The 24122-nt window shown below is 38.0% G+C and overlaps 1 protein-coding gene across 1 annotated transcript; it reads right to left on the reverse strand.

Annotated features, from left to right (window-relative positions):
* bard1 (BRCA1 associated RING domain 1) lies at positions 1-23807 on the reverse strand. Its single transcript, XM_082508666.1, has 11 exons — positions 23577-23807; positions 22527-22583; positions 21653-21801; positions 19674-20758; positions 19018-19098; positions 16593-16765; positions 9958-10090; positions 9359-9491; positions 6401-6493; positions 2200-2297; positions 1-879 (listed from the first exon to the last, which is right to left on the reverse strand). The coding sequence occupies exons 1-11, from the start codon at positions 23666-23668 to the stop codon at positions 532-534; spliced, it is 2442 nt and encodes an 813-aa protein (XP_082364792.1). The 5' UTR covers positions 23669-23807; the 3' UTR covers positions 1-531.
* Between the last annotated feature and the right edge of the window lie 315 nt (positions 23808-24122).

Raw genomic sequence — 24122 nt, forward strand, 5'->3', positions numbered from 1 at the left:
TTTAATAACAAAATTTCAAGAGTTTTTGTTTTTTGTTTTTTTAAATACAGCATTATAACCAGCAATAACTGTTAATTACATCAAAAAGCAAACAAAGAAAAACAGTTATGTTAAAATGGCTATGTCCATGTTTTCTAATATAACCTCTTTCCCTCCCTTTTTATTTTTTTATTTTTTTTATTTGTGTGCAACACAACTTTGTTTCCTCACTTTTTTTGCATCAATTAGTGTCAAATCTTCTATTGTAAAGTTCAATCATACTGTATATAAGTCAGATTCTCAGACTTGTGAAAAAACAATCTATATCTATCCATCTATCTCTAGACAGATTTGTACTTTATTTTTACATTGTAAGTATGGACCATTAAAATTAGCAACATTATTGTTTTATTATTCTGTATATGACTCACTATGTCCACTAAATCTGCATAGATTAAACAACAACAACAACAACAACAACAAGACATACATACACATTATGGACATACTTATGGGTAAGTTGTTTAGTGCAAACATAATTATTTAACAAATTTAGACCAATAGTTCAGGGTCTGGTACAGGGAGGAGGCTGAAGGCAGTGATGCAATTGATGACCCAGGTGGTGGGAGCTGACCACACCTTGCCTCGTCTCACTACTGACGGCTTGTGAGGGGCTTGAGGGTCATAGATGATGTAATGTGTGCAAAGGGCCTGGTCGGACCCTGGCAGGGCATGATAGGCTGTGGCATTCACAGTTTGAGTCACATCACTGTCTGGCTTGGGTTGCCGGTTCAGTAGCTGAGCTCCTCCCTCCCGGAGTAGTTTTGTGAGCTCATCTTTGGTAGGCGTCTTAAAAGAGCCAAGAAGGAAGAAGAAACATCCATCGAACAGTGGTGGAAGCTGTGAAATACGACGGGAACAGACATTAGTGAAAACTTTGAAGACCGCCTCATCCCTTGAAGAGTCCAAGGCTCGTCCAAACTAAAACTGTCTTGCTGAGAAAACGTCTCTATTATCATCCTTCATTAAAAATTGAAAACAAACGAGCTTAGTGGCAGAATGAGTAAAGTCTTCTCTTTTGTTTATGGTGAAGATAAATGGTAAATAATTGTCTTTGCTACTAAATCTAGGCAAGCGCCTGTGTGGATGCTTTGTGTTCTTTGCTGCAGCGCCAGAAGACATTTTTATAAGCACTGTTCTCCAGACAAGCTCTGAACCACTTGGCATTACGGTTTAAAGCAGCAGTGAATTAGGCCACTGGAGACTGTTCTATTCACAGCATCAAGGAACTCAGCTGTTTTGCGTTGTAAATTAGCACTCTCAGGTCTTTAGAGTAGAAAGATTACTTTATTATACGTTGGCAGGGTTTTACTTTTGCTTCTGCATGTCCTTTATTTAGGATTTTGATTGATGGTTTTTACCGTTTTTCAAGAATGAACATTTATTTTGCATCAGAGGGGGGAAAAGAAAAAAGAAAAGAGTTATAAAAGAGTGGGGGAACATGTGTCTCCTTGTGGTTATGACCAGAACATGCTGAAAATACCTTGAGAATTCCTCAAGGTAACAGGTAAACACTTTATCAGGTACATACACAGTGCATAGAATTTTGTTTTTGCACAAATGAATCTGAACAAAGCAGACTAAAGCACCTTTAGAAGCAAATGCAGCTTCTAAAGAGTCTTTTGCCAGTATTAGCTTTGACAATGCAGTGCCCCCATTCTCTAAAAACAGCACAAGCTCCATCGGGTTTCATGCTGATTGGTTGGGGAAAGCTATTTTCAAGCCCTGCCAAAATATCTTCTTTAAACTGAGGTCATGACAGACTTGGCCACTGTAAGTCATTCATGTTGTGTTAGAAACAATGTCAGTGTAATTTTGGCTTTGTGGTAAGCTGCTGTCTTTCAGAAACGGTTGGCTGCAAAATCAAACATGTGGGTGAGAGAACAAAAAATTTTGAATACTTAGCTTAATTAAGACTAATTTGAATTGAAGAGATTAAAAATTTAATTATATTTATATTGATTTGTGTCTAAAATAAGCAAATATGTTATGATTCATGACAGAAAACAGATTTATACAAAAAAAAAAAAAAAAAAAAAAAAAAAAATCAACTATCACCATATGCCACTGCCTGGAAAAACAAATTTTTCCCAAGGAGAGAGAGCTTAAACAACGCGTATTCATCAATTTCATATCTTTGTTTTTGTGCTTCTCGCTTACCAAGCTGCATCTGTTGATGCGACTTCGCTGGGGGCCTTCTCCTGCTTCATGCTCAGCTTCAGGCACCCACTTCCCCGCCTGGAGACATGCCTCCACCCCTGGCATCAAAGAGAGAGAACAAAGAAAATTAAAGCTACAGCTAATTATGTTGACTTTGAGGGAATGTGACAAGGCTGTGTTGCACACCAAGGATGACAGTCTGTTTTATCACAAGTTGGAAGATTTCATGTATTGGCATAGCTGCCGTTGTTGACAGAGAAAGATGCCCACAGCATGATGGAGTTAATGATGCAACCCCCGTTTAAAGTATTAAGCAGAATTCGAGCGTCATCTCTTTCTGTCTCTTGAGGTTTTACGGAGTCAAAATAAAACCGTGTGACAGTCAGCATCCAGGCATTTTTTGTGTTAGAGATATAGCTTTTGTTAAAAATCCTTAGGAAGAAAATCTTAAAAAGGCAGAAAACTTTTTAAAAGTAAAGGCAGATAAAGGGGGAGGGAAAAAACACAAAACATGCACATTTTAATGACCCCTCACTGTCACAGATAAAAATGCTTCTGAAGATGTCACAGATCAAACTGCTGCTGTTCTCAGTAAGTGTTCTATTACTGAGCATTATTTTTGGGATATATTAAAAGAAACCCCAAATCCACAGTTTATAAGTGGCATATCTAAACATTAAAGCTAGATTAGGTTGGAAATATGACACTTTGCTGTGGCGGGGTGGGAAGATAGGAAATACACCTGAGCATACGCATTGGCTCGAATAACGTTTTTCATTACAAACACACTGAGTTTTCTCATTACGCTTCTAACTGTTAGAGATGCAAACTATTCCACAGACACATTTGCAAGGTATATACGCAACACTTTGCCTCAAGTTCTCTCTTACAAACATTCCACCTTCCAAATATGTGAGTAAGATGACAGGAACAGATCAGTGTGTGTACACCGTGACAGCACCATTACAAGGGGTGAGGAGTAGTAACATTTCTTCACCCCCCTTAATTACAGACTTCTTTCAGGAGGACCCCGCTAAAGAGTTGGGCAGAAATACAGGGGTTAATCTCTCTCTGGACGATAGCACTTAGTTTCTTAGAGTCATTAGCATATTTGTTAATCATACTCCGAAAGAGAGCATAAAACATCTCAATCCCCATCCTTACTGAGTGAGCAGTAAGATGAACCAGCCCTCTTGACTAACCGTGAGACCAAACTGTTACTGCGATCTCATTATAAAGACAAAAGCTGACGAAAACTTGTCCTCTTATAATGAGACAAGAAGAATTGTATTGGCATTTCGAATGGATAAGAAGTTCTAAAGGCCAATACAGACGCTTTAGGAGTGAGACAGGATACAACATTGCACTCATGGTCATTATACCAAAAGTCAGTATGAAGCCATACTAATCAAAATTGAAAATTTCTCCTCTTCAGAAACACCTCCACATCTGACATCAACTCCTAGGAAAAAAATAGCACAAGTCCTGAATTTCCTCCATTGTTATGTAATTTATCGTTATGATGAACACCAGTACCTACAGAAATGCTCTTGTGGCCTATGCTAGTTTTGTGCACCTATCTAACTTCTGTAAAAGTTCTTGTGATCAAAGAATGACCTGCCAACCAGTCTTTCTTGAGAACAGACTGTAAGCAACCAGACTTTGTAGGCTTTTATTGACACTAACAGGCAACTCTGCATCCTACACTTCCAATCTCATATCTTTAAGTAGAAAAGCTGACCCCAAGACGTTTTCTGAGACCTGCAATGAGAGTTGTACTTTTTTCAGGCTGCACTGATTGCTTAGAACATTCAGTAACGTTAAGAAAAGTAAAACTGCATGTGCTTTATTAGTTTAGCTTTTCTGTGTAAATGCAGTCACTTATGTATAGGTGAACTCTTAGTCTTCCTATGACTAGGGACTGTGCATTGAAATGTCTTCATTAAATACGCAATGGAAAAATGTTATAATGTTAATGTTTAAACACATAAGATGAAAAAACAAAAACAATAAGTGGACATTTTCTAGCTATAGGTTGCCAGACACAGCTGGTAGATGCAAGATTTAAAAAAAGGTTTACAAGCGAGCTAATTGAGATTAGATTGAGGTAAATAATAGTCTCATTTTACTCTAGCAAAAACATTAGTGTGTTTCCCCCATGCTGGTCAAAACCATTTCAACTGTTCTGAACATGTCTTTTAGTTTTAAGTGAAACCCTAATAAAAGGCTTTTAGTTGGAATATAACCTTGTTAGGCACACAGAGACTGTGCATTTCAATCAAAATGCAATGCACTGAAACAAGTCTGATAAAGAAGTAAGCCGGGGCTCGGCTTAGCGGACAGGTATGGCATACAAAGTCAGGTGACAGTGAAAATGCAGCTCCTTGTGTGTGCTCACATACACAAGGAAAAGAAACAGATAGGATGCCACAGTGACTGTCACAAGGGAGACAAGAAGTGTCAAGTGCTCAGCCCGCGTGGAGAAAAGAAAAGGGGAGGGGGGGATAAATATGGTCCAAACACTCAAAATGTTACAGTGACACAACTACACACATTCAACGTTGAACTGGTTTACTGGCAGAGACAGAAACAGGAATGCACGGCACTGTACTGTAACACTCACACATTCCCACACATACAACAGTCAAGGGCATGCCAAGGTGCCAGAAAACTCTTTGACTGCAAGTCTCTTTCTGCTTCCTGTGAAGCTGATTGTCTCTGAACATATGCTTGCTGACTTGGTCCAAGGATACCAGAGAGACTAGCCAAGATTAGGAAATTTTTTGCAAGGTATTTATCTTGGTAAAAAGGCAAAAGAGTTGACCAACTTTTTATCACTAGTCATATTTGGCCTTGTGATATTGATTCCCACCTACTTCACTTGGCCGTCAGACATAAGGAGTTGTGTGCACACAGAGCAACAGGCACAAACAATCTGATATGAAAACTGCTTGTTGCTAAATGTTCTTTAAATCTTCCCATAGAGACCGGATGTTGTGCATGAAAAAAAATCCTGTATATTTTATTTGGACTTTTCCCAAAAACCCCCAAAACAGAATAATTCACTTAAAAGGTTCCAAAATGAGAGAAATTAACACCATAATATTGTAGCACCAAGTAACACATCAGCAATTTTAATGGTTTACATGTCCCTTAATGTAGCCGCATAAAAATATTATCTAAAACAGTCCTATGGAAAATCACAAACAGCCCACTGTTTGAAACAAAGACGGCTGTTAAAATGTTCTGTGGGACTGAGCAGGAGGCTAATCTGTTATCTCAAATTGTTTTGTTTTGTTTTTTTCTCTGTAGAAGCATCTGGGAAGTCTTCCTTGGAAATGTTAAGAAAGGGCAGGCAATTAAAAAAAAATACTCAGCAGGTGACTAGATGAATCATGCTTGTAGCAGTGACCTTACTGCTGCAGGCTTATAGGTTAAAGCCGATTAGAATGGATTCCCTTGCAATCAGCAACCTCAGTATTTCTGCTGTCTTGTAAGGTAAGCAGAGGCCGTGCTACCAACATTTGTGCTGTACTTTTGGGAGATAAATGACTAAGCTGAGCAACTACAAGAAACATAACTTCTATGTAAATGGAAATACTGTTTCTATATCTAGAAACTCTCTGAAAGACTTTAATGACTTTTCTGTGACAAATGTATATATATATTTATCAGGTACGGTATAGAAATATTTACGTGTAATTTTGCCACTCAGCACAAATAGCCATCTGGCACTTACTTCTGGATGAAAGGTATTTAAGTATATTGCAAACAAAACTTACAATGTACAAATGTAACGGTGCAGCATGTGAGGAAACACGTGATAGTAGCAAATTAAAGTTCTTTCTATTTTTGGGCAAGAAGCCCAGTCAATACTGAACTTTATTCAAAGCAATATATAACAGGACAGATTTAGTAACTGTAATTACATTGCTTTTGCTAAATTATAATGATACTACTCTAAATGTCCAAGACTTTTCAACATATTAAATTCTAATGCTATTAGAGCTGTCGGAGCTAGAAGATCACAGAACAATTTATTCATTTATGTTTTATACAGAGTCATGACATCAGTAAATCTAAAAATATTTAATTCACAATTCTGGATACATTTTCCAACAGTGACACTTACACATTAAATGAATTAATGTGAATTAAGGAATTAAAGACTGTTAAAGTTTACAGCCTTCTCTGTACTTACATTTGTATCTAACAATCCAGCAGCCAGCAAGAAGACCCATGAGGGTGGAGTAGGTGGTGGGCATTTGCCCTTCCGGTACCACAATGTGACTCACTGGAAAAAGAAAACAGACACACACCAGTCCATACAGGTCCACATTTTGCCTGTGACACAAATTTTGGTAATTTTGCACCAATGTATCTGAAAGGATGCAGTCAGTGTGTCGTTTAATTCGGGGGCTTTGCAATAGTGAAATTCTAAATGTTTGTCAATTCGGCTTTTCATACATGTTTATATATCCATTATGTCCATGACATAACACAGCTTCCACCATGTTTGACAGATAACACATTACGCTTCAGATCACACATTACGCTTCAGATCACAAGCTCTCATTTTCTCTCTCCATACTTTACTCTTCCAATCAATTTAGAACAAGATTATGTTGGTTATATCTGTGCAGTGAATCTCACTCTCTGCATGGTCCGGTTATTTTTTAAGGTACAAGGTTCTTTATTCGTCAAATGCATAGTTATACAAGTATAACACACAGTGAAATGTAACCTGACACACTCCTCGAGGGGGTGAGAGAAAGAAAGAACATTATCTATTATATACACATTAGGTGAATGTGCAGTAGTAGCATTGTATGCTGCACCACAGCTTTTGTTTGTGCCAAATTCTAAGCTGACCATTCTGTTTTTGCATATTGGTCCATTGGTAAAAAAAACAACAACAACAAAAAAAAAACAACAACAAACAAACAAAAAACACTTTAATAATCCAATCCCTGTCTATAATAGGTCTAAAAAATAAAAAATAAAAAATAAGCGAATATTTTTGACGGATTTTTTGACACATCTAAAGAGACAAACAAAATATAACTACAGAGAGTTTATCTTAAACAGTATAGTGTTTTTCATCTCAGCTCAAGTTTATCTCTAAACTTTTTGTTTTTTTGCTTTTTTGACACATTTATTATGTCAGTTTTCATGAGTTCAGCACTACCTTTAAGGGAAAAAATATCTGAAAATGTGAACAATTATTAACATCTGTCCCCTCTCCACTTTCTTTTTGACAGTGTGTTTTTCCACTTTGCCTTCCAGCATTTCCTACCCAAACAGTATTATAGATTATACAATAAATTTTATACTACATGTAGGCATGTTATGCATTTTATGAGACAGAGCCATTTACATGTGAATCTTTTATGAAATCATTTGTAAAAGGGTAAACCAATGTAATTATGCATTAAAGGGAAAAAAAATCTGTGATTTTGATTTAGCAACGCAAACCCAACTGGATGAAATAGTTTTTATTCCAGGTTAGTCACTGCCCAACACTTCCCTAATGTCCCTTACTTTGAGTGGGTGAAAAGTAAGCTTACTGAAAACCTGTCAAACACTTCATGGCAACACAATAGGCCAAGTGTTAGTTTATTAGGGGTGGGGGAAAAAATCGATACTGTGTAGTATCGTGATATTTTGTTTGCTAATAATGTATCGATACAGGGACAGCAGAAATCGATATTTTGTTACAAACAATTTTTTCGTGGACTGGAACATGCTCTGACTTCAGAGCATGTTGATCAGCTCCTTTTTCTGAGCAAGAATGCTGACATTCCTTCACTGTCCAAATGTGTTTAACTTTTTTTTTGACAGCAATAAACATGACAGTTTACTTATTTTAATTTAAGACATATTTTATTTTTATTAAGTTTAAAACTTTTTTTATTTAATGTAAAATTATATTTTGTTTTAATTTACTTTCAAATTCTTCAGTTGCTGAATGGGCTGCATAGTTTTCATAAATTGCATAGTTCAGAATAGCTATAATTGTACCAGATGGTTGCATTCAGTTAAATTGGACTAGACTGTAATACAAACCGTTCAGTTTGTCAACAATAAAACTGACTGAAATGAGAGACTGAGTGTGAGACTTTGATATTAGATAAAATGAATATTGATAAAGTTTACCTTTATGTACAGAATCTGAATATCGCAAAATATTGTAAAAAATTGCAATAATATCGTATGGTGCGTTAAGTATTGTGATAATATCGTATCGTGAGTTGTATGGTGATTCCCACCTCTATAGTTTATTGTGTAAAAGAAAGGGACACATAATTATGGTTAATTAAAAATTAAATACAAGCTTATTGCCTCTTCAATCAACAATTAAGCACAGTTGAAAAATTCAAAATGAACATAATTATATCTCCAGGGTGAAACCTTTTTACATTGTGCATTGACCATGAATTTGGTGGATTTGCAGGCTTCAGTTCAAAATGTGAGAAATGTTCATTGGAAGCTCCTACTCTCAGCCCTCAGGCCAGATGAGGGAGAATCGTGAGACACACTTGTGTTTTTCATTAGTGAGTATTCATCACTCTGACAGTACCTCCAAACATTTTATGAGGAATGATTTCAATTACTTTTGTTCTCTTGTGTTCTTTCAGCTATAAACTATGCAGCAGTGAAGGAGCTGCTGTATCACAATGATGTATACAGCTCTAAAAGTGTTTGTTAGTTACTGTTGAACCTTCACGAGTGATAATGCTCAAGCACCTGACGTTGGCTTTTACAATAAAATGGATTTGTGTTAGACAGTAAAGCCTATGAAGCTTGGCTCAGTAGCAAAAGGACCATTTGGGATTGTGAACCATCTCTAAGGTTGATGAAGTAGCCGCATTATGTAATCTTTAGTAAATGTTTGGATGAGGCCAAGAGACAACCTTTTAGTTACTGAATAACTCAGGAGGTTCAGCCTGGAATTTATCCTTCAGATATATATTTTGACTGCACGTAGAAGTGCTTGGCAGTTAAACAAGCTTCTGTACAAGCAGTTCGCTGGCAGTTGCATTTAATTCATGATGCTGTTAAGAGCCCATCACCAATAACGCTGAAAGCAGTCATGCAGCTAGTATTGTAAGGGGCTTGGACTGGAACGTTGATCCCCTGGAGTACAAACAAACAATACCTGAGCCAGAAAATGTGTCAGCCATCCTCCCTCCCAGTAGCTGTCCCAGTTTGACCAGTTGATGCCGTTCAGCTGGGGGGAGCTTGCTGGACAAAAGCACTATGGTTTGTTCCCTCCTCACACAGTCATTTACCTACAACAAGCAGAAATTTAGAGGTTTTGAGGCTTTTAATGCAAGAATATGTATTATGGTTCACTAAATCTAATCTGAAAATGAAAACCAACTGTAGGAAAAAGATAAGTTTCCAGAAAAAAATGACTGGAAATATCTCTGCCTTTAGTATCTGTTAATTTTGTTCAATTAATCAACACAGCCAGCTTCAGGAGGCACTGGTCATTGCCATGTTCCATTTTTGTATTGTTCTGAACTTCTTAAATCTTGACCCTGACAATCACCAACCATTACATAATACAGACAAATTTCAACTAACACTGATAAAAACTAAACTGAAATGAGAAAACCACTGTGGAAACTAACTGAAATGAAGATGAATCAAAAACATTCTAAGCAATATGAGTAAACATAGTCATTATAATAACTCGGCTCCAGAGTTGATCATTTCAAGGCAAAAAGGGCTATTCACATCATGGCGACATACCACGGAGAGACTGGCTGAGGGGCTATGAGATATACGAGCATTTGCATATTGAGTTCCTTCTGAGGCTTCTTGGAAAATCTCCAGCATCTCCAGACTCGCTGCATAATCTGCAGGCCGCTTTCCATACAGATTTCTATGAAGAGGAACAAAGATAAAAGGTGTAAGTATCTAACAATATGCACACACTTATATATTTATTCACTTGCAGTGCTGCAGACCATCTGGTGACCACCAGGAAGGTCAGACACATTAACACTGAAAAATATGTCAACACACAAAATCTAAATCCCAGGAAACGCCACCAACAACAAGATATTTTGCTGTGTAATCCTGCATCTCTTGTGGGTTATTTAGTCATGATGGATCAGTGCAAGCATTAAATAGACCGTTGTTTTTCACAGGAACATTGCTCGGGATCCAAGGAAGTGAAGTGCTGAGTCTGAAGTCATTTGGATGAGTGGTTCAGCTTGCACTTTAATCAGTCATGTTGTTTGTATAAGCTCATCTTGAGTAAGCTGTAAGTCATGATATACCTTTACAGTCACATTTTGAATGAGCAATGCACTAGTAAATTTCCATTAGGAAACAAAAAACAGCCCAAGAATATATATTACATGCAATATTGTAAACACATATTATTATAAAAATGATTCAGACTCAGCTGGCTGCACTTCCTTAGCCAGGAGCTCTAGAGTCTTGGGAACCTGCTCTGAAGGCTCCATCCACAGTGTCGTACCTTTGAAAGGATCCTTTTAATACTTGTTTTAGTTTAAGTTTTTAAGGAGATCATGTTTTCAAATCAGATCATCGCCCCATTTCATCATTTAGTCCCAATCTGTGCAAATTCAGTTTCAAATATTTGCTAAAAAAAAAAAAAAAAAAAAATTGGCAATGCCACATCCTGCTTGCTCTGTGAACTCTGTGCAACAGTGTGTGTCAATCACTCGCTAGTGCGTAACAGTTCGATATAAGGTTAAGCTGAAGTCTGTCCTATACTTCAAGCATAGGTCACATCATAACACTCACTAAATGCAAAGCAATTAATATCAAAAGGCTGCATACTGAATGTGTTTTAATTTTGATACATGGTAACCTTCTAGAACAGCGTGTCTAATGGAGGCTTTGCATCTCAAAAAGCACTATTATGTGCAGAGACTCAAAGACGATGAAACAGCCTCCCTTGGTTACAAAGCGGACAGCTTTAAAGTATGCGTCTTTACGTTTGAGGAAATCTGCATGAAACAAGACTTGGGTCACCTTGATGAAAAGGGGGGCGGAGAAAGGAATCACGAAAGGCACAGGAGGAGGAAAGGAGACAAAGAAGAACCAAGCCCAGCAGGTCGTCTCTAAAAGATTAGGCGTCAGCAAAGATAACACCTGGGGGACAATTAATAGGTCCACTGGTCCATAAAATATTTCATTTGGATTCATACCCCCAGCTCCATATGCACACAAATACAAACAAACATAAAATGTCCCTGACACTTAAACATACGCACACACACAAGCTGGTTTAAGCAGCAGCACGTGAGAAGAATATCTACAAATAAAACAAAAAGTAGAGAAGGAGGTAAAGTCACAAATACTCTTCCACAGGCCTCTGCTCAAGCACACAAGTGGGTGGAAGGTGAGGGTGGTTCTAGTAGGCGTCCACTATACCTGTGACTATCTAATATAGTCACAGGTATAGTGGTAGGTTATCCTAGAAAGTTTTAAGTTATAGTGGATCTTTTTGACCACAGCAAGCAGATTTCAGTTATGCGCTCATTACATAAAATGTGTTGCATGCTACAAATGGTTCATCCCTGACATTCTGAGCCTTTCTACCAAATACATTTTTCATTCCTAACTCCACTTTGTTAAAACAACACAAACACTGATAAAAGCTTTTTAACCCATTTACTTCTTGATATAAACCTTAAAAGACTGTTGCCTTACTTGGTATCTACAGTTTCTATACAGTTTAAACCATTTCTGCCCAAAATCACATTAGCAGCAAGTATGAAGAGTGAAATGAAGAGGCAGTATTTTTTCTTCAAATCAAAGACAATTAGTTAAATTTCCATCTTTTGAAATTTGTTCTGATCACCTTACAGCCAACACTGCTATGTTAGACTTCCCAAACACTTTCACTTAACTTTTTAAAAGTACCGCACTGTGATTTTATTTTATTTTTTGCAAATGCCCTTCATTAACACCAAACCATAATCACAAATAATGTTGAGTACAGCTTTAAGAGTTCTTTTGATGCTTTTAGCTACACCCTTCTTCAAACTGCTAACAATATTTCAAACTTTGTGACTGCACAAAAACGATAGTCCAGTGCATAAAAGCCAAAACAGGATCAGAGCAATGCACTTTGTTATGACAAGAGAATGCAACTGAAAAGACGGTATGCATTATGGAGTACATTTCAAAGAGCAAGAAAATGACATCCATTAACTGGAAGTTGTCATATCATATGTGCCCTCTGAGGTCTTCTTGTAAACAAGCAAAGCTTCTTTTCACACTTAGGTCAACTCACCAAAACAGACTGTCTCCTTGAGGGCTAACAAAAATGATGAATTACCTTCCATTCCATTAAAACGGCTGAAAAGCTATTTTTGGAACACTGTGACCTGCATTCTTTACATTGTTTGCCATCTTCCTGACTTTTCTGATTGGTGTATTACTGTAGTCCTTAATGTTTTATAACCACCAGTTTTTGGCTTGCCGATACTATCATCATCATACTTGTGCACCTGCATCATAATTTCAGTGCAAAATATCTAAACAACATCCCTAGAGTTATGATTAATTTTAATTAACTTTAATTTAGCTATATTAAAATCACTAAAATCTGTATAAAACCAAAAAAAGTCAGTATATAAACTGTATGGATACATACATACACACACACACACACATACATATATATACACTATGTCCTATACTAGTAAGTGTAAAGAGTGACAAAGAGTGATGTAATGACTAATTACTAGCATTTGATGAATGTCATTGCGAGTTTGTCGTACCCCTGTGTATTTAATTATACCCAATGGCATGTTAGTACAAGGCTTCCAGGTGACGTTAATTAATGTCTGTATGGATTCAGTGCTTCCGGCTTAATGTGGTCATTACGACTTAGTCAATTTAAATATATCGGGTACCTTGTTGCCCATGTCTCATTAGTACAAATTTATTTTCACACTGCATTGACCTAAACATAAACAGTGAAATCTAAAAGCTTATTGTATGCTAAGCAAAATTCTTCAGGCCTCCTCTTAAGTTTACAGATGTCCTGCCCTGGTATACATTTAGAAGCTCATACTTTAAAGCGGTCTCAGAAAATACATGTTGTGACAAAGCAGATATCGCTTAAATATATTAAAAGGTACTCAATTGATAGTTTGTCTCTTTTAAGACTTCCTTCAGTATTTCAGACTTCAGTCAGATTAATCAAAAGTTGAGCTAGATATAAAGTGGACTCTGGCACCAAGTGATTTATAGAACTGTGACTAAACAACAACAAAATGCAGCTGAATCATTCAAGCTCTACTTGCACACAAACATCAACGGAGGAAAAACGAAGATCTGTGCCTCTAAACCCCGAGCTGTGTGCCAGTCAGTCCATTAGGGACTGCACTGGCAGATGTCTTAGCTTGTGTCCTCTGTGCATGTGTGTGATTCTGCATGGTAAGGAAGAGAAGCTAGGACAGGAACTATATTGATCTCGGATCCTGAATAGGAATGAATATTGATAAGTTTCTGGATGCCAATGCCCACATGGCTTCATGGATTCACTTATCGTCTAATGTAGGCCTGCATTATTATTTCACACTGAAGTGCCTATTTTATTACATTGCAATACAGAGATCAGACCAGTAGAACGAAGGCTTGCATTTTCTCTGTCCGAGAAGTCCGAACATCTTGAGGTTGTAAACTATTATATTAATTAAAAAAAAAAAACCAACTCTTAAATAAAACCTTTCAACTTACAGTCTTTATTTAAAGAACCAATCAGGGATCACAGAAACTCTCGTACTAAAGTTAATGACATGTAGATTAACAGTGACTCAGAGTTTCTTTCTTAGTCTTGCTTGATCTTACAGCTGCCTACGACGCTGGTAATCGTGACATTTTAATTCTGGCTTTATGATTCAGTTGGTTACTCAGAGGCCTTCCAGGTAAGAGGAAAATTGACCATATTACCCCAGTACTGAATTCACTTCACTGGCTCACAGTACAATAAAGGAATACTCTTAAAATCCTTTTATTAGTTCACAAAGCTTTCGACGGTTTGCCCCCCAGCACATCTGTGAATGGCTCACTGTTTATAACCCAATCACACCTCTCCGGTCATCAGGTGCAGATCTTTTAAATGTTCCTAGAATTACAGTCAAGTATGCTGAGGGTGCTTTCAGTTATTGTGGTAACCTGCTTGTTGACCTGAAAACAATTACATCTGTACTGACATTCAAAAAAATAAACCTAAAACCTCACAGAATATCCCTGCCCGTTTTCCTTGCAGACAAGTAATAAGGCAAAAAAGAACAAATGTAAATCAAAGTTATGAAACAAACACAAGACAAAAACAAACAAAGTATGATAGGTATTCATTGATTATAAGACTGTAAAAGAGCTGATCATCTGATCAAAGTACCAAGTCTGATTAATTAGTCATATGGCGTCAACTGATTAACAAACAATCAGCACTGAATTTTACATCTGTCCACCTATGTACTATGTAACTCCCAAAAAGCTGAATGTCTTGTATGATGACTGAGAAACAAGTCTTTGAAAATTTATTGAGGAAGTGGGGGAGAAAAAAAAAAAAAGCAGTGGTCCAGTAGGACAGACACACCACTATGATGTAATGCCAGGAAACACAATAGGCATGCAGTAAATATTAACTTGGTGTAAATGTTCTGTTTCTTTTTAGATTTATGCTTCAGGTGTGTGTGTGTGTGTGTGTGTGTGTGTGTGTGTGTGTGTGTGTCCAATAAGAGATCATATCATCAAAAGATAACGTCTCTTTCCAGGAACACTATATAGCTGTGATTTAATTTGTCAAAGGCATTGATTCTCTAACTTTTTTCTTTATCCATTCACACACACACACACAAAAAAAAAAAAGCATATCGAAAAGAATATTTGCCTAAATTGTTTTAGTCATCATCAACAATTAAATTAGGACTGTAGTTCACTTTTAGCAAAATGAATGTCATCACAAGCGCTTGAGCAAGCTACACTGCTCAAAAAGTTTTTTACGCTTAAAAAAAGACTTGATTGTCACAGTTTAACACAAAGTTAGTTCAACTTCTTCTGTCCAGTTAGGATGCATTAATCACTGTGAATCCATATGATCGGCTTTGGTGCAAATGAACACAACAAGGGATGCACAGGAGAGGCGAGAAGGGAAAAAGGGAATGATTTTGCAGGTTGTGGCATAAATCATTGCTCTTCTCTTATCCCTCCTGACTGACTTTTCTCTAGTTTTGCTTTTTGCTAGTGTTCTTTCACTAGTGGTAGCATTAGATGGTACCTGCAGCCCATTCATGTTGCACAGGAACTCTACCTGCTTCAAGATGGCACATCCACATGAGCCATCCCAAGAAGGTCTGCTGTGTCTGCCAGCATATTCTCAAGTGTATGGAGGAGATCTGGGCCATTACATGAGGAGAGCTGGAAAAGACTACTGTGAGGCACAAATCAGCAGTCATATGAGTATCTGCTCCTTTGTGCAATGAGGAAAATGAGGAGCAATGCCACAGTTCTGCAAAATAACCTCCAGCTGGCTACTTTTATACATGTTTCTGACCAAACTGTCAAAAAACAGACTGCATAAACATGGAATGAAGTGCTGACGTCCTTTAGTGGGACCTGTGCTCACAACCCAGGACCGTGCTACTCAACTGGCATTCACCAAGGATATGCCTTCCCAGAGCATTACTGATCCACTGCCAAACTGGTCATGCCAGATGATGCTACAGGCAGCAAAATATCTAAATATTCACCACTGCAATGACATCTCCACACTCTTAATGCTTCCTAACTTGATTAAGATGAATTGCTCTGAAGTTTAACCAACTTTAGGTTATACTATGGATAATTGAGTGCTCCTTTTTTAAGAGCAGTGTATTTTTTTTATTTTAATATTAATTCAACTTAATTTTATTACATACCTTCAACAGGTAACACACACTGTGCACTGGCTCTACAATACATTAGGAGGGACCTGCCATACAGTTTCACAACTACTCTAGAGGACACTGCTGCCAATAAGAGTTTAAAAAAAGAACTTCCATCTTGTTGTAAATGCAGTTAAAAAGTGGCCAAAATGTGTTTAAATACTAGGTTAAAAGTTTGGCTTTGAAGACAAGACTAGAAACTCTTGTTTTCATGTCAAACCTTCGGGCCACTGAAAAAGAATTCAACAAAAAATAAACAGCCCTCACAACTGTGGGGCTTTAGTTTCCACTCATTCATGGCACTTAAATAAAAGTGAGATTTTGAGCTCCACTGCTCTTCACTGGGCCTTTAGGTCAGAACTTAAAACACTGTTACGAAACACCAACGTCGCACAGAATAAAGTCAATGTAGCAATGGACACCCAAATGAAAACGCAGTATTGTGAAACACTTAAAGCAACTTACAATACGTTCTGTGAGGCGCCAAGCTGCAATAGTAGCTTTACAATAGATGAATGTCCATTCCTGACAGCATCGTGTAGTGGGGAGTCGTTCTCATACCCAGGCGTGTTCAAGAGGGCTCCCATTGAGACCAGTAGTTCCACAACTGCCAGATGACCCAGGTTACATGCTTCATGCTGAAACAAAGTAGTAAAGCTCAAAGGTTATACTGCTTCTTTTCGATCTGACAATATGCCTCAGATCTTACAGTGTAATAAAGCATTTTTTAAAACTGATACGAAATAAGTTTTGCTGAGTAACAACATCTGGGAAGTATGCATAAATATGTCCTGCCCCAGTTTTCTGCTTTCTAAAATTAAGAAGATGGGTGCCTTAATGTTCGTCTGTTTTTAAGTCTTCGCCTTTGCAAAGGATTAATTTGACAAAGTTAAAGTTCAGCCTGAGAATTTCACCAGAAATGCAATTAAGACACACTCAAACAACTGCAGAGTGATTAAACACAGCATTATGCTTTAAATAACTTGAGCAGCTAATGCATTTATTAAGAAACTGGCTTTTTGTTCCAGTTTATTTTTATTTGGGTCAGGTAGTCTAAGCTATTAAGCCAAGGGCTGTGCAGTTATTTCTCCTCAATGACTGTAAAAATGATTTGCCACCTGAATGAGCAAATATTAAGAAGAATATGCCTCATCTATCATCATTTTAATCATCATCATCATCATCATCAGGGACTAGAAATGAAAACATGCCTCTTATTTGTGACAACTGTTTCATGTATTGCTGGGACACTTCCAAGTTTTTTGTAGTACTGGCCATCTGGACAAATGTTTATTTTACACCCAGTTTGGAACCAAATCCATGGATTCATAAAGTGCATGCTGAAATTGGCTTCATTTTGTTTGTTCTAAACTTCACAAATACAGAGAGAAACATGTAACAAGCTGAAATGCTCTGGCTCTACAATTGGCTAGGTTAAAAACTACAATGGTGCTAACAGAGGTTTGGAAAAACACAATGGTAATGTCATAGTGGCTGTAGCATATCAAGGCTTATAGCTACCAACCTTCCCACATATATACAAATACACACATTTGAATAGTTCTAGCATTAAGCTTACTGGTAGCAATTTGAATGATCAGCTGAGAACTGTCAAAACTCAAATTGAAAACTCAAGTTTGAGTGGAACATCTTGACATAAAGTGCTGCAATAAAGACGCAAACACACACTCAGTCTCGAGCAGCTGTCGAGGCGTTTCCAGCTTATCATGTGGCAGCAACTTGAGGTTAAACTGATAAAATAACATGCCTGTGATTGTTGCTGAGGAGGTACCACCACAAAAATAGCCCCTTGTGTCATCAGAACATATTACTTTTCAAAGAACTATATTCCTCTATCTTGAAGGATGAAAAAGTCAACCCTGGTAGAGGAACTAATGCAATATTGGCAGCAACAAAAGGTCTGCCACCCTGCCATTTGGAAGCTGGACCTATTCCTGAAGTCATGCAGGGCTTTACTTTCAAGTGTCGCATAGCTTCATCTCATATGCACACTAAAAACAAAAGAAATCTTCAGGTTAATGATATTTAAATTTCCAATTTAGTGACTGCACAATGTTTCACCAGATTTCAGAGTTTGACATAAAAATAATAATAAAAATGAAACTTCTGCAAAAGTGCCTCCCCCCTTATTTAATCTTAATCAGAGTTTTGTTCCAGAGGCTGGTTGTTGTCATGTTTGTGACTTTTGCAACCACATTCTCCTTACACTGGGCTGGTGTTTCCTGAAAGAAACAAATCCATAGAAGCTAAAAACTTTTCTTGTATTATGTTTGATTCAATTAACAAGCTATGCTTGTGCTGTTACTAGATTACTTGTAACCTTATCAGGTCTGCTTGTTTGTGACCGCATGCCAATTTGCACTGCTCTTGGTAGACTTCCGATCATTATTATTATAATGAACTCACTGTGCTTTTGATCATAAATTTATGCATTGTTTAACATCACCATCTGAAATTTCCTCTCCTATCTGTGCTTTTCTCTGATTGCAAACTAGTGCCAATTTGCCCTGCTTAGTCAATCTGGCCCTTATTATGCCAGTCACACAAACAGTGCAGATGCTTACATTTTAAAAACAAACAGAAAATAGGGATAGCAAAAGAGGGACATTCATATAGTAGAAATATGAGTAACCAAGGAGGAAGAAATCCAAATATTTAGCTTTAATAACAATAATAATAAGTAGCAAACATTATAGAAGTAAAGTTAAAGTCTATACGAAAACCTATGTGGAAAAAGTCACTGTAGTGACGCCAATTATTTGTCATCAAAATAAGTTAAAAAAAACAAAACACGATTGTGTGTAAACAAATGCTACATTGCTGAAGAAACAGTGTAACAACAAATGAGACTAACAAATTCATCACCTACCAGAGGTGTCCACCCCGCATTATCTTTTAGATTGGGGTCAGCCCCCTGATCCAGAAGATCCTTGACAGCCTCTACATCTCCCTGCAAAGACCAAAAGATAATAACAAACCTGGGGTCAGAACTACAGACCTGTAAATGCAAACCTTTAAACACAGCAGCTGATCTCAGTAAACCAAAGCTCTCTGGTTTATCAATCACTCAACAGTGGGCCATTGATTGCTTTGTCTGGGATCCAGGGAAGGATTACAGCTATGTTTACAAGGATTACTATAAGACAGTTTAGTCTCAATAGAGTGGAATATGGCTGCCTGATCTAATACAGCCAAATATACTCAACTCCACAGTAAGGGAGAATATTTAATTATATATCTGTAATTTTTTTTTAAAGAAGAAAAAAGAATAAACAGGAAATGCCAGGTTTGCTCCTTGCACTCACTAATTTTCATGATTTTTATTTCTGCAAAATGTCCTAACCCAAGAACAGCATTACTGAGCTAAAATGAGTGAAATTATAATTGTTTACCATTTTAATATCTCATTTTTTTTAGGAACACTGTGCACAGATTTTATTCTTGCAGTCTCCTGCAGTTATTTTCACACCTAGAATATAACAGAAAATTGAGTAAATAAAGTGAATCATGCCAACACTTTATGACCTTGATTGCAGCTAGATGAAGCAGGGTCTCTCCCTTGTGGTTCCTCTTCATAACTGCAGGGCTTCCTGGACTGGACCGTCCAACAGATGCACCATTAAAACAGGAAGATCTCCTGTAACTTTCTGTGGAGGGGCTGGCTTGAACAGAGGGGCTGTCTCTGCCCTCTTTTCTGGACTTTTTGGTGCTCTTAGGGGTAGTCAGAGATGGAGGATTTAGCACAACTGGAGAGATCGGACTCAATGATTTTCTCCCCCTTCTGCCTGGAGAAGGTCTTGGTCTTTTTGGAGTGTTGTCCAAAGTGCTGTTTCTGTCTTCGGTCCTAGATCTTTTTGAGGAATGCTCGGAAGGAGACACGTTCTTGTGATTTTTGGGGTTATCATTTGGTTTGGGTACATCTGCAGACAGCTGGTCATGCTGAAAGGCACTTTCCGGCAAGGGTTGAACAAGTTCAGTTTGGCAATTCAGTACAGTCTCGCTGCCTTGTGAGAGACTCTCTCTCACTGTGCTCCTGGCAGGACTGAGTTTATCAGTGCTCCGCTGTGCCATCTCAGGCTGAGGCCCATCAGAAGTGACAACAGGGCTTAGGAATGAAACCCTTTTACTGGACCTTCTTGCTCCATCAGCACACACCTGCTCATTTTCAGAGAGATGAGCCTCTTCTGAGATGCCCCATTGCTGGTTTATGGCTTCCAACCTTTTCTTCTTCAGATTTTGCTTCGTCTGTTTTCGTGTGGTTCTGGTGGCTCCTTGCACCGGCACATTCCTGCTGGTAGCATTTTTCTTAGTTGACCTCTTCTTCCTGTCGTTTTTTGTTTCACCGTTGCATCTTTGAGAAGAAGAGGAGCCGGAGTCTTGGGAGGACGAGGTGAAATTGAAAACTGACAGGTCCTGGCATTGAGCAGTGAGGGTGTCTTGCTGTGCTGCACATGTTTCTCCAGGAGACCTGTTGTCCGGTACGGTGATCTCTGCAGCCTTTTCGACTGTGCAGCGTACCTTGTGGCTGCGGGGACTGAACCAGATTTTAAAATTCTTCTTGTTGTTTTTAGGTACAGGGCCATCAGGCTGAATCTCAGCCACAGATGAGTCTACAATGAAGTATGAAAAGAAAAAAAAACAAAGAAATATATGTGAAAACACAGTGCTAACAAAAATTATCACATGGAACTATTCAAGCTAATTAAGAATAATTTATATACTGAAATCTTGAAAGTTTAACATCGATCTTTGAGGAACTGTTCTTAATGTATAATTTGGGGTGGTTTGATGGTGACCTTTTTTCCATGCTTTCTTTTAATTGAACTTCAGTATTAGTTGCATTTCAAGGCTGGTCGTTTAGTGTGTTACAGTGGTTACATACGAGTACATAAACATACACATATTAATGAATAAAAGGCTCAAGGTAAAATAGCAAACACTAACGCTACTGCTAATGGGATCCTAATAAAACGCAAGAAAGCAAAAGAAAAAAAAATAGCAGAAAAAAAATCCCTCATAAACAGAAACTGCACAGCTTATTAGGTGTAGTGAAATAATAATGCTAACATATGAAAGACGTATTGGAGCACCTCGTTTGCTTTCTACATCTTTAGTTGTTTTCGTGAACACTGACAACAACGTGTAGATTTGTTCCCATATTAACTACATGGCTTTGAAAGCCCTTCTGAAATTCTTCTTCAAAGCTGAGATCTACTTGCAAAATAAACACTAACATGGATAATTGCACTGCATAATTAGTGCAATTACGTGGGTGCCAGATGGGCAATAAATATAATAAACCAAAGAAACAAGCCACTAACCCTGTCAATCACAGACCAGATTAGTGGAGAAAAATGTTTGAACATTTCAGTCAACAAGTGATAGAGGAGGGTGTGGAAGGATGAGCGTGGTGAACCGAACGAACCAAAACACATGGATTTCGAAAGATAAATTGTCAATTATGCTTCTAGCCTGCTATATTTTTATATATAGCTTCCCTCTACCTGGATTTTTAATAGGAGTGAGCAGGGACTCTAAGCCACAGAAGAGTTCTATGATGCTGCTGAGCTGCCTGTTGATTTGGATGTCCTTCACCCAGGCAGGGCTGTGACATACCACACAGCCATCTCCTGCACGTGGCCCAGCACAGGACCTGAGGAATAAATATGCCCCATATTAGGAGTCCACACTACAGCTCAGTAAGAAGAATTACAGAATGGTTATTCCTTCACTTTTAAAGAACATCCAGTCATAAAAAGAAGAATCAAAATTCGGGCTGTTGTTTAAGCATGCAGACATTAATTCACTCAGTAGCCACTTTCACACATCCGCTCCAGACAATTTCAGGGGAATTAGGTTGGGATACTGTCAACATTTCAACTTCCAACATGTACCACACAGAAAAAAAAATTCCTGTTTGAGATGGACTGAAACTACTTGAAATACTTTTTGTGTTAGCATGAAGGAGGGAACACATTATGCCCACTCACTAGCAATAAAGGCACCAGACTACTACCTGCATTGTTCGCACAGTGGCATAAACCATCATCGCATAGGTTTTTGTATTGGGCACCTGCCAGGTTAAAATGTGGAAAATCCAGCTGCTTTGGATATATGTGTTTTCTCCACTAACTCTAATAACTGATGTCTAAAACTTCAAGGCTACAGTGAATGTGTGAAAAGCACTATAGTATCTGAGAGGGGAGGCAAGACTATGCTCACATTGTAATCTGTGATGAAGGCAAAACATACTGCAGGTGTTAAAAATCATTTAGGTGTACCAAATGAAATTGACCCATTAGTCTTATTAGCTAAAGCTGTCTATTGGTGTCCTATTGGTGTTTAATTGGTTAGAATACACTTAAGTTCATACATTACCTGCACAGCATATGCTCACATAAACCTAAGCAAACAGGTTCCTTCATCAAATCTGAACTGGGGGGGAAAAAAGAGAACAAAACAGACAAAAAAAGAGGTTAGTTGGCCAACGGTTGTATACCCCCAAGACCCACAAATTAATTTAAAGTGGGATTAAAAAAAACGTAAGGCAAATTTGCATAAGTGCCTTTACAATAGCCTTATTAGGAATACAGGGTGCTGCAATACTTTTTGAGCCAAATGTGTAAAATCTGAACTTTACAAGACCCTGAAACCCTTAACACAAAGTGCATTACCATCATAAAAACAAAAGCACATAGTCCTGGATGTTTAGCAACTTACACTCTGGGGCAGTCCGGGACCTTGCGATATGCAAAAATAATCACCCGAACTCCATCACAGCTACAAGCACAGTCAAATACAATTTTAAGCAGCACATCACTCTCTGTTTTTACTACGCTTTGTGCTGTTGTCTCTCACTTATTCGGCGCCAGATCGCTTAGCAAAACATGCCAGAGTGTTCATTGGCAGGTGCTGCAGGCGTTATCGCCGCTATACCGTAATTTGCTGTGCCCGAGTTACAGGTTTATTATCTGTGGTTTATTGTGATGGCACTGTTTACCAGGTTATATTTTGGAAGCTTTCATCGTTGAAGTGCAGGCTGCGTGGTGTTTTCTCATTGCTGCACAGAGGTCTTCAACATTTCATGGCATTGCCGCACGTGTGTTAATTAAGGATGAATTGAAAGTGAGGTTTCAAATGAAAAGTTAACGATAATGGACAAGACTAGGGGCACGGTTAAGTTTCTTCCATGTTGCTTTGCATTTCTCTATAAGCATCAGGCCACTGTTCGACTAAACAAACATACCAAACTAACATTTACATATTTGTAAATGTTTACATATTTGTACCACTTTAAGTGTAAGACAACACTTCGTTACTTTTGCTGCTACCTAAACACATAAAAAACCCAGTTTAGCCTGACTTCCAGTACTCGTAGACGACGCAGGGTTAGCTTGCCACTCTGTACTGCACTTAACGTTTACTTACCATTTGGAACAAAGTAGCAACCGTCGGAAGTTTGCCGCCGCCTCCTTAGTCTTCTTCCAGTCCACTGTTTGCACGGAACTGTGCTCATCCATTCTTAGAATAGGAGTGTTGCTCTTTTGTTGTTGTTTTATTAATCAAACAGCAAAAACAAGTACAACTTCCTGTCTTACTTCTTACATCTCCCGCCAAATATTTACGGAAGCGAGCAAAGCGCATTGCCACAGTGGATTGGTCGACGGGCACCGGTGATGACGTAAACCCTGACGTAGGGGTTTTTGTTGTTTTTTTGAGAATCGGACGTGTGAAATGGACAGTGATAAATGAATACCAATAAATATGTTAAGACTGAACATTATTTTGTGGTATATCTATGGATAATATCTTATATACAGTGGATGATCTAAACTTCCCTATTTTGTTAGAGTGACAGTCCAACTTCTTTAATTTCTTCCTTCGGCTGCTTCCTTGTGGATCATCTGCCCCATCTCACCCTATGTGTACTACTTTCCTGTCACACCGAGCCTCTGTAAGTCCTCTTTCACAACA

This window comes from Aulonocara stuartgranti, assembly GCF_965226115.1.
Source record: "Aulonocara stuartgranti genome assembly, chromosome: 16".
Lineage (NCBI taxonomy): Eukaryota > Metazoa > Chordata > Actinopteri > Cichliformes > Cichlidae > Aulonocara > Aulonocara stuartgranti.